The following is a 15,661-nucleotide window of genomic DNA, read 5'->3' on the forward strand; positions in this document are numbered from 1 at the left end:
ATTTATTGAAAATATTATTTTGTATTTATATTGACCTGTATACCATGAACTAATCCACCTGCATACCATGTCTAATCTCTCTGCACTGGTTCTTGAGAGGAATTTATTTTGCAGAATTGCAGCGAGGAATAAAGTTACATATAGCAGATTGCCAATAGCAAACAGTCATGGTAGTTGTGCATTTAAATTAAATTTATTGTTGTATCTCTCATTTGGGTTCAAACTGAAGGGCAGGGGCTGGTAAAGGAAGATGATAAAAGATACCTATAACAGAACAGGGATTAAACCCACACATGCTGGAATCGTCATCCTCAAAGTAGAATCTGAAGGTCCTGTCTGTCTAGTCCCTTGTGCGGTAATATCATCTACTCGTCGGCTCCCGACATGGACCAAGAATAGCAGCCTTCACTGCTGTTGCATCAAAAGCAGGACTGTTCTTCCCATTGATTCCAGTGATACTTTTTAAGGAATTGGAACAGTGGCAAGCAGAGGGAAGAGATGGTCTGCAGGATCATTTTCTGGCTGAAACAATCCTTAGAATTTAAAACATTAAACAACCAGATCTGGAATATATGAATATCCAAAGTTCTATTTTAAGATGTTCTCTTTGGGGGGAAATTTCTATCAACCCTCCAAAATACTACTAAGAAATTTAATACAGATGTAGTTTACCCACTGCATTAAAAGCAAGACCTTTCTTTAGATCTAATCATAAGACTGAATGTTTGGTGTAGAAGCAATTTACTTAGAGTTCCCTGATTTTTCCCTTTTCATAGGTGGAAAATTTATTCAGGGCACATATAAGTCAAGCTACATTGGTACTGTGGACTTTATGGTTATCAAACATTCACAATGCACTCAGGAGTACAGGGCTAAATATTTCTGTTCATCTACGGTAATGCCACAGGGATTTTGAAAAGAAGGGGGAAAAACTGCTGTGCCTATATAGTGTAAATGGGCATTTAGAAGACTTGCTTTGCAGACACTTTCAAATGCAGGTATACCATGCTTCACACATAAGTCTGCCTGAATAACTAGGTGCAGATTCAACTTTCTAAAATAGCATCACATTTTATGCACGAGGGAAACTGGTGCATCCTTTCATATTGCAAACAATCATATTCTTATCTGTTTTTAAATTCAAACTTTAGCTCACTGGGTGTTTTTTTAAAACAAAGCATTATTCTTTCATGCTGCATATTAAAAAGAAGAAATCTTTACCGTAAAATTCAGAGCAGGCTTGTTTGCTTCAAAAAAGTAATTATTTAGACTAGTTTGAGCTCCCTGTTGTTCTCATTCCTACAGACCACACACTTGCTGGGATGAAATATGGAGAGGAGGCAACGCTATTGCTCTTTCCAGTAATGAAAACAGACACGATGAAGTGAGATGGGCTTCATCCCTGGTGTCTGCATCCCTCATCATGCTGGATTGGTAGGCTAGTCTGTATGTTGGGCCTGCCAGACACATCAAACACCTCTTGAATCAGGAGAGAGTCTTTCCTTGTTCTTCTCTATCCCCACACGGACAACTGGCCCAGCTCTGTACCAGTGAGGCCCCTCCACAAAGCCTGGTGGCCAGACAGCTCTCTGCAATTCCAAAGGCAACAGGGGCTTAAAGAAGTAGCCAGGCTTTCAGCTCCATAGGATCATAAAGAAGTGGAAAAGTCATAATATTTGCAGTCTACACTGACAAGGTTCAGATATCTACTCCATTACTTGCTGGCCCTGGACTTGGGTGAGTTATTTAACGCCCCCAAGCCTGATCTGGGAAAGGAAAACGGCCCTAACATGAACGGGTACCTCACAGGTTATTATGAGGATTAAATGAGATACATAACCCATAAGGCAATTACATAAAGTTGATTTACTAGATGCTCACTACATGTCAGCAGGTGTTACTATTATTATTGCTGTTGTTGTTACTACTTACTATTAAGTAAGTTAAGTCCTTCTCTGGGAAGAGATAGGCAGTTTGCGCCACAGGCTCAAGGCTTCTGATTTTCCAATCACCTTTGCATATCACCTTCTGTTACTGTCCCAGACCTAGTCAGGCAATGAGCTCTTTGAACAGAGGCTCTCTTAGCCTCCATACCCACTGCTGACTCCCTAAGCAGGTTTCCAAGACTGCACATCTGGACCACCGCAGCATCCTCCCAGCTTGCTTCCCTGTCCCTAGTCTCCTCTGTCCCCTGTCCTACAGATGAAGAGTGACACGTCCGAGATTACACAGCTTGTCAGTGATGGAGCTGGGATTTGAACGTTGAATCTAAGCTACTTAAAAAACAAAAGCACAACAAAGGAAAAATGTCTCAAATTGATATTTAAAACTCCCTATAACCAATGTGAACCACCAACCTCTGCCCCTTCTCCTGCTGCTTTCTGAGTATCGCTAACCCCAGGCAGACTGATCCATGGCATTCCCTGGCATGGCCTGTCCTGTCATTTCTTCACACCTGTGCCCAGGCCATTTGCTCCTCTGCCCTGCCCCGCAGAGCCCCACAATCAGAACTGAGCTCTCTGGGCAGAACGCTCACAGTTCACCAGAGTCTTACAATATGGACCCCATTTTTCCTGGTCTTCTCTTGCTGCTACGGAAGAATCCGTATTTCCCAAACCATCCAGCCCCGTACTCAATACAGTTGCTGGGGAGTAGGTTTGACTAGGCTGCATGTTTCAATCTGGGGCCAAGGAGAGCTGGGTCTTAAATGGGTGTTGACTTCACAAATGGGCTTTGGTAAAAGGTAAAAGGCAACTCTCATTTGCTCACTAAACAAAGCTATTCAGTTTAAAATCTCCACAGAGATCTTAACCCTCACAGTCAGCAACTGTAACAAACAGATTACAGAGTCACCTATACAGAATCAAGAAATTTTAGAATTAAAGGGACTTCAGAGTGCATTTCATGTAAATACTGCATTTTATAGATTATGAATAGTGCTGATTTGCAGAATCAAAACATGGTTAATGTCAGAGCCAAGCCTGGAACCCAAGATTCCTGAGTCCTGGTACCCAGGGACCCTTCACCTTCTAGCCATTGGGGAAAACAACAAGGCAAGACAGAAAGAAACAAACTCACAGCTTCTTCCAGGTGCTGCTGATCTGGATTATCATTTGGTGTGTGCCTCAAGATTTCTCGAAGAAGCAGAGGGTATTTCACCAGACGGCTCCTTGGAATATCAAGGAAATTCCAGAGATCTAGTTTGCGGCTAAAGGGGGATTCTAAACATCGCTGCAGGAAATCTTGGACTCGGTGATCTTGTTTTTTGTGGTCCAGCAGAGCTTTGGCAGCTACTTGATTGCTGCAGTAGCTGTCGTAGGAGCTGAGACAAGGCAGCTAAGAAAGGAACATTAAAGGAGGGTTGGAGCATTAAAATAATTGTGCTCTGAAGCTACATGCTAACATCACTCATTGGGACTGAAGAAAACCTAACTGGTCTCCAGGCCTGGCCAACATTCCTTTACCTAGATGGCTGGAGGAGACAGAAATGGAATCTTCAAAATGGCTCGCAACGGATAGTTCTTTAAGCTCCTGCTTGCTTGCACAAAGTTATTTTCTTAGTGGCATGTTTACTTTCTTGATTGTTAAGACCTCAATAATTTGTTTGCATTTCTGCCAATCTAAGCTAGACACAAAAGAACTGGAATTACTGTATACGCACACAATTCAGAATTTTCCTAAACTGGAATTATGGCATATGCATACAGAATTGTCCTAAACTTTCAAAAGTATCTGGTGAGAGGAAAGTCTCCTATATTTTTTTAAATAAAGGTTCTTTTAAAATTATTAATAAGAAACTAATCTAGAAGACTTAGTGGCACAAAAAGAAAGGAGTCAGACTCCACAGCCCAGCCCTTTGCATGGCCCAGTGCAAGCACCTCTACATTAGTTTTAAGGTACCTGATTCCAAGGCGGACCAAATATAAAGCACTCCAAGAAATTAAAGCAAAAGTATAATTACTAAAAAATTAGATGCAGAAAGCATTTAGAAACATCTTTTAAATTAGTTCTGACAGGCCAGAATGATTCTTGGCTATACCTAACGGTTAACATCACAATTCCATGCAAAGAACAATTTAAGCTTAAAGACTTTGGAACACTTCAAGTCCACTATTTTCCTTCCAGTGAAATACTAATTTCCCTGACATGTCCCATCAGTCACATGGTGCAAACAAGGAGTCAGAGACTCAGTGAAAGCGCTGCTCATCTCCCTTTTCCACTCCTCCCTATGACAGCATCTTAATGCACGGGCTGTCAGCTTCCAGAAAGTCACTGGAGGCAATAAAATGCAGCCATTGGCCCTGCTATGTTTGCTTCTCTCCCTGGACTAGGAAGCCGCTTTTACCATAACTCCTGCTCTGTGGAGGGATTCATTGCAAGACAGTGGCAAGAGGGTCTTTCATTTCTGCATCCTTAGTACTGTGCAATGGGCCTACTGTACAATAAACATTCAAAGTCTGTATTCTGAATGAACAAAAGAATGAATGTTTAATGGATTACCAGATTAGGTAATATTTGATGGTTTGTGAACACAGCTTAAAAATAAGTTGTGGCAGCATCTGAACAATGGGTCAAAGTTTAACTATTCTGCTACTTCTTTTATACCTTTCTTTGAAATTATTTTCTCAGTGACTGAAACCAAACAAGATACCATGAAAGTAATGTTTAAAAACTTCACTGTTGAGTTTAACATTCCTTGGAAATGCCTACCTTCTTTACATGTTATTAAAAACCTCTATTTGTGTTAAAAAGAATTATAGAAATTCTTTTCTCAATGTTATATTTGAAAGTAATGATAATTGGTGCTTACACACACAGACACACACACACACACATGCACAAACACCCTGGATGTGTAATGTTTAAAAGTTCACTGTCGAATTTAACATTCCTTGGAAATGTCTACATTCCTTACATGTTACTTAAAAAAACCCCTCTATTTGTGTTAAAAAGAGCTACAGAAATTCTTTCCTCAATGTTGTATTTGAAAGTAATGATGATTGGTACTTACACACACACACACACAGAAACACACACACACACACACACACACACACACAGATGTGGCACTGTGGCTTGTAATTTAGATCTTCAGAATTAATTAAAAAGAGACTCAGGTCCTCTTATTTGCATTTCCACTTCCTGGCTTTTTAAAAAGACCTGGAAATGCCCAATGTTTTCATTATGGAGAAACAAATCAGTAGTAACCATCAGATGTAAACTAGCAAGGAACCCCAACCACACAGCCACTTGCTGTCCAATGGGCCATTACCTTCTCTGATCCTGCCGCCTCTGCTGCCATGGCAACCAAATCTGGCTCTGGTCCTGTGTTCACAGCTCACAAGGTGCTCATTTCCTGAGCATAACCTGAAAAGCTATCTGGTTCAGCCCACTGGCTAGAAAAAGCCACAAGTGACCTTTAACTAGATAGGGAATGAAGAATATACACATCTTGGTTCCAAAATACGCTGTGATAACTCAGCAGTTAAGAGGACAGACTCTGGAACCAGGGAGTGTCATGTTCAAAGCCTAACTCAGACAGTTAATAGTCAGGTGACCCTTCAGAAGCCTCAGTTTCCCCACTTACAAAATGCACATACTAATGTCCTCTTTTAGTGAGATACTGAGATATGGCAGATAAAAAGTGTAACAAGAGCTTGGCTCCTGGTTAAGAATTGGTAAGTAATAGCTATTATTAATATTATTATTATTTAACCCTAGAATATTTTCATTGAAGAAACTGTGGTTGAGAGAAGCAAAACTACTTGCTCAGCTGGAGACAAAACCAGTCTGAAATGTGTTTGGCCTCCCCACCACCCTCGAAAGCTCTGAACTATTCACCATCTCTTTAAGTAGACTATCAAGAATTTCTAAGGGAAACTCTCAGCCTTTTTTTTTTTTTTTTAAATTCTTTCTATCTTCCTAACATGAAAAGTGATAGAGCAAATGTATTTTTTTGCTTCCGTGTACCCTGACTCTCTCTTTGGAATGCAAATTTAATGAGAACCCAAATTAACATGAGAACTTGCTGCCTTGGAGACTTGATAAATTACTTCATTACTGAAAAAACGTTAGCATGAAGATGTCACTTGGGAAGTTGTTTCTTTATGAGAAGGGGAGGCTTATAAGAACAGGCCAACCTATGGTTACTGATCTTCAGTAACGAGGGTGGTTCCCTGAAAAAAAACCCACCACTCTGTTTAAGGTCTTCAAAGTAATTGATTCATTCTAAGGTCAAAAGGACTGGCCAGGGCTATCTCACTTGGGAAACTCACTTGTTTAAAAGGGTTTTTTATTTTTTTCACTTTTTTCCTTTGGGGGGAAAAAAATCAATTTTTCATGGGTTGAATGGGCTCTGACTTTTCTCATTCAAAGTCCACTAAGATGTTTATTTTGTTCTGTTAAAAAGACCAGAACTCAAACAGATGTACCCCTTGGTTTACAATTCCCACTCACATGGACACATCTGCAGTTAAAAGAGGGAAAACATTTAACTGCTCATCGGTCCTGATGAATAAGGACCGTTTCTCATGAGGTCTGGTAACAGTGGGCCAGTTGTTTAATTTTAGGCTGCTCTTCAAGCTGCAAGTTCCCATTTGATGTGGGAAGTGTCCAGATAGCAATGGACCGGCATGGTCAAACTTCTTTGGGGTATGTACAGAAAATGACTGCAAAATCTACCCCCATATCAAACCAATTTCCTAATGAAGTGCATTTATTTCAGAAAAAAAATTAGTAACAAGGCAAATGTGTTCATTTTTGCTTCTGGCATGAACTGACAATTTGTATATGACGTCTGAGGAAAACTTGTAGTTCTACATTGCCATCTTGTCAAAAACAGAGGGGTCATCATGCTATTCTGGAGTTGTGCCCTCACTCCCACCGAAGCAATCCACAGACTGAGGAAGTTTAAGAAAGATTGAGGCAGACTCTCTCTTCTCATTACACCTCCTCTGTCTCCAGCTGGCTAACTCTCTTTAGAGAAATTTCTCTGTGGGCTAATGAAGTTAAGCCATCTAACATGGCTCATAATAAAATCAAAGTCAAAAATGTAAGATGAATGATCTCTCCTGAAATATTAAGGCAGGTTTTCTAAATTATTCATCTTAGAACATTACTTGCCTTTCAGATACCCTTGGGATATTTCAGCCTCAGTGCTAAAATTGACTCCTGAACTAACCTGGGGCAGGGGTGGAACACTCGAGGACTCACAGAAGGAAACAGAAATGCATAATAGGGAGTGGTGGGGACTGTGGCAAAATAGAGAGTGCGTGCCTTGTCTAAAATAAATTACAACTGAACAACCACGTTATGCACTCAATACAACACCAGTTCAGCCCCAGAACCATAAATTAGAACCCGTAACCTAAAGTCACAGGTGATTTCTTCAATTAGGAAAGGGTATGGGTTATATTGGGATAAAGATCAGCATAATAACCAGCTCTCTTAAGAAGTTACTTAGGATCATATATATGCTAAACACTAACAACATTTATGAAATGACATTTGACCGTAAGAGTTTTTTTTTGTAGCATGAATAAAAGCTTTCTTAGTGATGGACAGGAAGCTGTACATAAATTTTCACTAGAATAAAAAATGTAATAATTATATTCGTAATTGGCCTGATGTGAATATTAACTAGTTTTACTTTCTTTAATGTGAAACTAGTAACAATTTCACATGTGCCTTTACTTCTTTTATTGCACAAAGGCCATGTTATCTTTAAATGCAGTACATTTATAATAATAAAAAAATTGTTTCCATGCTTTGAGGAGATAAAGGCTAAATGTAATGATAAATTTTACTAGAAATTTGCTATTTTAATTTTTTCTGATGTGAAACCAGTGTTTGCCAATAAAACGAGTCTCGCTAAAATGAAACTCCATCTACATTATTGAAATTTATCTTCAATCAAGACCAGAGAACTTTTCTTACCCAGCCCACGAGGATGGGGCCGACGTGCTCAGTTGAGCCATCGGGCTTCCGTACATCTCGAAGCTGACTAAGGAGGTCTGGTAAAAAAACAAACAGAATGCTTATTTTGTTAGGCATTCAAATATGAACAGGGCTGGGAGATTTTGGGTTACTCACATTATTACATAACCATGACTTGTTATAAGACAACTCAATTAACGCTACAAGTCAGGACTCATTCTGGTAACAAAATTATACCTTCATGTAGAGGAATCAGGGAGTCCAGTGTTCCAAAAATTTGATTCAACTCTTGTTCTGTCATTATGGAGAGTTTCAGCATGGGGTCATGATAGGCCTGCACAAGAAGGGCAAAAGATGGAGGCAAACATTTAAAATCAGAGGAAGTAAGTTGTTAATGTAAATGCCTTCTGAGAGGCCCTACGCAATAACAAAATATTTGGCTCTCCCCACGACTTCTCCCATAATGCTGCACAAACAGCAGATGGGTGTGGTTGGAGCAGATGAGAATCCAGCATTGCTTTGAGCCTTTTGTGGTTGTTGATAAAGCAAAGCAGATTTTTTTAAAGCTTCTTTTTTTTTAATTCTAGTATATCTTACATCTCGGAAAGGGCACAAATCCTAAGTACAGCGCAGATTTGATTTGTATAATGTTTTAAAAATTAACTTTATTGAAGGTCCAGCAGCTTGAAAAGCTCCCACTTTATACAAAATTAGTTACTAGCAGGTTATTTTTCAATTAGTCCATATTTAAACTAAGTAAAGGAAGGGGGAAAAAAAGGTGCTTGGTATCCTTTACTATGGATTTGAAGCAAAGAGGGCAAAATCTCTGCCAATCTTATTACCTCTTATTAATGACAATTAAACCACATGAACACATACATATACCCAGGGCACTGCAACAGAATACAAACACTCAGACCGCACAGTCCCTGCCTTGAAGGAGTTTTATAAAGCTAATTGGGAAGATTTAAAAAAAAAAAAAAGGCATGGAAAATTAAATATATGTTTAAAAAATAGTTCAAGATTAAAAATAGGACAGTTGTCACACTGCAGCAAAAATTCATCAAATCATAACTGCTCTAGAGGATCGGAGAATTAGAGGTAGAATGGCTAAGGGAGAATTTAAAGATGAGCTGCTTGGCATAGAGAAGGAGGCAGTAAATACTGTTGAAGAATGAACTGAGACTTGAGTTTGATTCTGGAGGATAGGTGGATATGGATGGTTGAAAGGAAAGGGAAGGGTTTCCAGGAAGGTAGGACCAGCAAAGCAAAGGATAGAAGTGAAAAAGGGAAATCTTGATGCAGGAAGGAGGAGTTGGACTTATGACCAGCAAGATGTCTCCCAGAGTTAAATGCCTTCTTTTTTTTTTTTTTAAATTAATTTTATTTATTTATTTTTGGCTTCGTTGGGTCTTCATTGCTGCGCATGGGCTTTCTTTAGTTGCGGTGAGCAGAGGCTATTCTTCGTTGAGGTGCACAGGCTTCTCATTGCGGTGGCTTCTCTTGTTGCAGAGCACGGGCTCTAGGCACGCAGGCTCAGTAGTTGTGGCGCACGGGCTTAGTTGCTCCGTGGCACATGGGATCTTCCCCGACCAGGGCTCCAACCCGTGTCCCCCTGCACTGGCAGGCGGATTCTTAACCACTGCGCCACCAGGGAAGTCCCTAAATGCCTTCTTTGTCCTCCCCATCTTCCTCCTCCTCAGCCCTGCCCAAAACTCAGTTTCTTGGCTGCCTCCAAGAAAAGCTTGGATAGCCATTTCTCAGGAATGCTACAGATGGGATAAAGTTGGACTAAGGACATTAGCATAAAGTTGGACTAAGGACACTTAAAAGAAGGGAAGTATCTTTCCAACCCTCTGATTTTTCAAGGAGGCTGTGAGTGTCAGATGAAGGATTCTGGATTTTAGCCTCCATGGGGGTCAGTGGAATGGAAAGGTTTTCGAGGAAGGCTGTTGTCAAGACTATACAGACTACAAGGCATGAATTTCCTCTCCCTTCCCACACACAAAGTGATTAAAAACAAGTTTCCATATAAAAGACCCTAACTTACATGGTAGTGTGCAGTTGCCTCAGTGAACCACTTTACCCACTTATGGGCTTCAAATGACTTTCTAAGACATGGTTCCAGTTTCAGATGTCTACACACTCTCTCCCAGGGATGAAGGGGACCTGCGTGTGAGACTTCTAGGACAATGAAATGCATGTGAAGCCAGGCCCGATGAATACCTTCTGATTAAACTGAAGTATTCTTTGCGGTGCATTAGAGACTTGCAGAGGAGAACCCCTAATGGTGCCAGGTCTAGAGCCTTCCTGCTTTGAGACATTTTCCCCACTACTTGGTTTGTAGGTTCTTCTCAATTTTTGATGACCTGTCTTAGTCATAGAATGAGTACTCATAAAACACAATCTTAGAACTGTGAAATTACTCAGAGGAAAAAAGCAGGAGGTGACTCAAAGGACCACTGGATTCGAATGTACCTTTTTTGCCAATTTCAAGTCCTCTATTAAATCTTCTTCTCCTTGAGAAAGCTCAAAGATCGCCTGCAAGGAAAGATAAAACACATTTACTGAACTTTCCTTTCATTTTCGAGACCAAATTCAACTGATGCTCAAAGCCCCAAATCTACTTATTTCTTAAGGATTTTTAAAGGATTCTTAAGAAGTTAAATTGACCCGAACCAATTGCATCTAGTGGCTAAAACCTACAAAGAAAAGATTTTGCAAAACTTCTGTGTAATGTGCCTATTTGTTTGTGGGAGAAAGAGTTTCCACATATGTTTCTAATCCAACAAGTCATATTTCATTTACAGAATTGTGATGCAGCTGAACAAGATGGAACTATTTTAGGTAAAATAATTAGAGTTTGAGCCATGGATTCCATGTCTCTTTTGTCAGTGGCAATCATAATAAATGATTCGGGGTCTGTTCTCAGTGATGGACATGGAATTATTATTAATTGGGCCATCACAATTTGTCTTCCTTCTATTCAACAGAAGGTAAATCTCAACAGAAAGCTTTATTCCCATCAGCCACTTGTCTTTAGGCTGCATTGCAAGAAGAATCCAATATTTTATCACTCTAGGTGTCTGGTGAAGTTAATTCATTCTAACTTACTTCTTGGCCCCGCACTGCACAATAAATAAAGTTACAGGAGCTGGCTGTGTGCAAGAGTGTGTAAGTGGACACACTGATTTGCTTCTATTAAGCCATCATAATTTAAGAGCTATGATGTGCAGAACAGTCTTTCACTCTCATCTGAGAGTCTCAACTGTTGGCAAACTTTACATTATTAAAGAACTACATGCCTGTGGTGACTACTACGTTTCTTTCAGACCAGAGGGAAGAGGTGAGCAGGCTTGGAGAACACCTCCATCCCTGGGGTTGGTGGAGAGCAGGACAATGAATGTGCTCCCTGGCCCAGCGGGCAGAGGCAGAACACTGCGCTGGAGGCCAGTGCATGGTGACCCCTCTCAAGGCCCAGTAAAGCTTCCATGTCATGCCCTCCGGGTACTCTACTTTGTTTAACCTTTTATTTTGAAATAATTAGACTCACATGAGAAGTTACAAAAATAATACAGAGAGGCCCTGTATAGCCATTACTCAGCTTCCTCCAATGGTGGCATCTTACATAACTAGAGAGCATTATCAAAACCAGGACATGGGGGGTTGCAATACAATTAAATATTTTTACTTGGACCTTCCTCAGATTTCCTTGTATGTCTGTTTTACCAGAGCTCAATGTGGCCCCCAAGAGAGGAAAACCATAGAACCCCATACTGGGATACACCACAGTCAGGTGTCTGTGGAGGGCGGTGGGCAGCACAGTGTCACTGTGAAGACCATGGGATTTGGTTCCCAGCTCAAGCTCTGTAACTTTCTAGGTGGGTGACCTCGTGTTCACTGTACCTTAGTAATCTCCTCATCTGCAGAATCAATCCTCCCCTCCTTCCTTCCTTCCCACCGTACAAGTTATATATGCACACTATTACACAGAAAAGTATAAAGAGGAAAATTTTAAATTATTCACAATACCATTTGTTAACCACTGTTAAGACTCTGCCATATTTCTGCAAATGATTTTTTCAGTGTACATATTATTTTAAAATTATTCATTTTTTAATAGACAAACATTGACATGGTTCAAAATTTATAGTGTAGGAATGGGCACACGGTGAAAACTTCCCTCTCACCTCCTCCTTCCCACCACCCAGTTACCCTCTCAGGAAGCAACAATGTTACCAGCTCCTTATACGTCCTTTCAGAAATATTTTATGCGTCTATAAGCAAATATGTGAGCACGCACACACACACAATCATTTTTACTTTTTTTACATAAATGGTAGCATACTATACCACCCTACTTTGTGCCTTGCTTTATTCACTTAGCCATACGTACATATCATCACTTCTCGTGTTTCTATATTTACAGAATATATGGACATTCACTATGGAACCAGGACCTAGTAATAGATGTTCAGGTTCTTTCTGGCACTATTGTAAGCATTACTGTGATGAATAACCTTACACGTGCATCTTTTCATCTGTGTACAAGTGTGCCTGGCAGATAAAGTCCTAGAAGAGAATTGCGGAGTCAAAAACCTAGAAAGTTTTCAAGTACTCCTTTTGCCAGTGTCAGGTTCTCCACTAAAATAGATATTCCAAGGATTTCATTAGATGATGCACCTTTGAAGTGTTTAGCACAGCCTGGCACATGACAAGTTCTCTATAAAGCAGTATTATCATAGCCATCTAGGCTACTGATACAGAAAATTTACAGGGAATGAAATTAACTGCATTCCATATTAAAGTTTTCCACAAAACTGGATCAAAGTTTCATAAACTGAATATTTTAAAATATTCTAGAAGCTGCTATTAAAATATAACTAAAATGATTATTTCTGTGAACTCTATGGTCCTAAACAGACACTTCCTGATTCATCTTCTTTGTAAATTCAGATTTTCACATCAGTTTCTTTTTTTTTTTTTCCCCACATCAGTTTCTTTTAAAAGTCAGGGCCGCACCCACCCAGCTGGATGCTGGTTTCTCAGCTCCTTACAAGGTCTGACATCCCCATTTGTCGTCCTTCTATCAATGCAGTGAAGAACTGACTTGGAGACCGCGGTGTAGTCCCCAGCTTGGCTCTCGCCTGCAGTGTGCCTTGTTCTAGACACACGGGCAACTCCGGGGGTCCCAGCCTACCTCCTGACGTTTGATTTCCTTGGACGTGAGCATCTGATTGACGCACACGTCGAAGGTCTCACTCCACAGCTTGCTGTCTCTCCGCTTCGTGCTCGAGGGGGCGGCATTTCTGGACCAGGGTCTGGGGGCGAGGAGGTCAGGGCGGCTCTCGCTGCGGAAGCTGATGGAGCGCTGAACAATGAGAAAAACAAACCGTCACGGGGGCAGCAGCAGGGCTGGGTGGATCGTTTGAGTGGCTTCCTGTTACTGACAGAACATAAATCAGACATTTGCAAGAAAGAGAGGACAATGCCACAAGGCCTGTGGGAAGTAGGGCATTGTCTTGCACCTACGTGCTAAGGAAAATCGGGCAAGGGGCCGCTTTCAGAGACATGAAGGGAGTATCCGTTCTGCGAGACCAGGATAACCAAGTGTACCACAGCACAAGAACATTTCAGGTCAAATGCATGCGCAAAGGCGGCTCTCAGACAAGCGATGAGCTCTACTTTTTTCCCGTGGACACCTCTGCTCTTGAGAACAACAAAGGTTAACAGTAGTGGATGTCCTTAAAAAAAAAAAAAAGCAAAAAGAACATCTGGCCAGTACTCCTACTCTCCTCCTCCTTCTGGGAACACTGCCCACTCTCCTTGGGTATCCCCTCTCACGTAGTTTGGGCGGGCTCCCCCAGACCTGACCAATCAGAGTACTCCACCACCCTGGTTCAGAGAGGGACACGCGATTCCCTGAAATTTGCTGTGTGCTTCATGGGAGAAAGAGCAGAAGCTTTTTCCTTTGGGATTGTAAGCTCACGAAATAATATAAGCAGGAGTTTCTTGAAGCAACTCTCTCTGTTCACACAGAAGAGTGTGTCTGCTATAGGAGAGAATAAAGGGACACAAAGAATGAGGGATGGAGAGAGAGTCCGAGGGAGGGAAGGAGGGAAGCAGCAAGCTCTACCCACACTCAGCCCCAGGATCTCAGTGTGCTTGAAGCCAGGAAGAGCCACTAAGACTAAGGGCTAATATTGATACATTCCTCTTTCTGCTTACATTCGCCTCAGTTGTGGTTCTCTCTGTCAGTTACCATCTTGGCATCAAATGATGCCTGTCCCGAGTTATGTTCTTATTTTACAAAGAGGTCCTGGTAGACTTTGGGGTGGTCTAATCATCCAAAGTCCTTCCCTGTGGCTGAAACATGCTACCACAGTGCTTTCTCTTGACAAATACAAATGATCAAGAAGAAAGCTGAATGCATCATTTTCAGCCTTCGTCCTAGATGATTTCAACACACTTACTAGAAACTGCCAAAGCAAAGAGGTGTTGCTGTGCTGAAAAGCCACATTCTTATTTAGCAAGTGTTCCCTGCCATGGCTGTGGCCACATGTCTATGGCCTTCAATGTGAAGTTCCAACTCCTTATTTTGGCACAGAAGTCCTCTTGTAATCTGACCACAGTCTATCTATCTAGAATCATCTCCTGCCACTCACCCATGAGCCTCCTATTCTCCAGCCCTACTAGGCTATCTGCCATTCCCTAAATGTACCATGCTTTGCCATTTGCTCTGCTTCCTTCAAGCAGTCTTCTTTTCCTGGAATGCTTTTCTTTCGTTGCCTTGCTGGCTAACTCCTAACTGTCCTTGGGATATAACTCAAATGCCTCCTCTAGGAAGCCTTTACCAGTGTTCTCCCATCCTTTCCCAGAACAATTTGGACACCTCTCTGATATAGTGATGATCAGATTTTATTATACTTATTGGTCACCTGCTCTGAATTACAAACTTCCTGAGGGCAGGAACTGACTTTGCATGTGACATATGAGCCATCATCTCTGAGACATTATAAGGTAGCTTCCAAATATTTTGAGATTCAACCATAAAGTTTAAGAAAGTAAAGAAAATTTTAAAAGAACTATTCAACATAAGGGCGTTGTTAAACAAGTTATAATTCATCTGCTTGATAGGATGTTATCTAGCCATTAAGACAATTCTGAGATACTTTTAACAGGTAAAAATCCTTCCTTTGTAAGTTAAAATAAAATTAGGATTAAAATCTGTATATGAACACTTTATAATCATGAAAAAATGCACATGAGCAAAGATACCAAGGGAATGGCACAAAATCTATTGTTTTTGCCTGATGACATTATAGGTAATTTTCACCCTAGTTTACAAATTTGTATAATTCAAGAAAAATGAATAAATGAAAAACGTAAAAAGAAACTGCCCCTCGGTCTAAGGGGCTTCAGGGTATCACCACAACCTTCTGGAAGCAGGAAGTGAGCTCTGTTTGCAAGCAGTAACACAGTTCCTCAGGCTGGCCTAGGCACCTGTGAGCTCCTGGGCTCATTAACGAGCTCATGATCGCTGGACCAGCCCTGTGAGGGTCAAGAAAGTACTTGCTCCAAATGCAGTTTACTGATAGTATCTCACAAATCCCTGTGATCTCTTGAAAACAGGCCTTTATAAACAGTGACCAGACTAATGCTTGCAGATCCCCCCCGGCACTCAAAATCAATTAGCCACAGGCACGGAAAGGTCAAAACAAGCAAA

At 40.9% G+C, this 15,661-nt stretch overlaps 1 protein-coding gene across 5 annotated transcripts in view; it reads right to left on the reverse strand.

The window, feature by feature from the left end:
- The window catches only part of ARHGEF3 (Rho guanine nucleotide exchange factor 3), a 309,373-nt gene that overhangs the window by 12,460 nt on the left and 281,252 nt on the right, over positions 1-15,661 (reverse strand). For all 5 annotated transcript variants that reach the window (XM_059939953.1, XM_059939957.1, XM_059939952.1 and 2 more), the window contains 5 exons: positions 13,136-13,306; positions 10,414-10,476; positions 8,173-8,269; positions 7,936-8,012; positions 3,079-3,336 (listed from right to left, as the gene is read on the reverse strand). In XM_059939953.1, coding sequence (XP_059795936.1) covers positions 3,079-3,336; positions 7,936-8,012; positions 8,173-8,269; positions 10,414-10,476; positions 13,136-13,306 — 666 coding nt within the window. The remainder of the gene's footprint in view (positions 1-3,078; positions 3,337-7,935; positions 8,013-8,172; positions 8,270-10,413; positions 10,477-13,135; positions 13,307-15,661) is intronic.

The sequence above is a fragment of the Balaenoptera ricei genome, chromosome 11 (assembly GCF_028023285.1).
Source record: "Balaenoptera ricei isolate mBalRic1 chromosome 11, mBalRic1.hap2, whole genome shotgun sequence".
NCBI classification, from domain to species: Eukaryota; Metazoa; Chordata; class Mammalia; order Artiodactyla; family Balaenopteridae; genus Balaenoptera; species Balaenoptera ricei.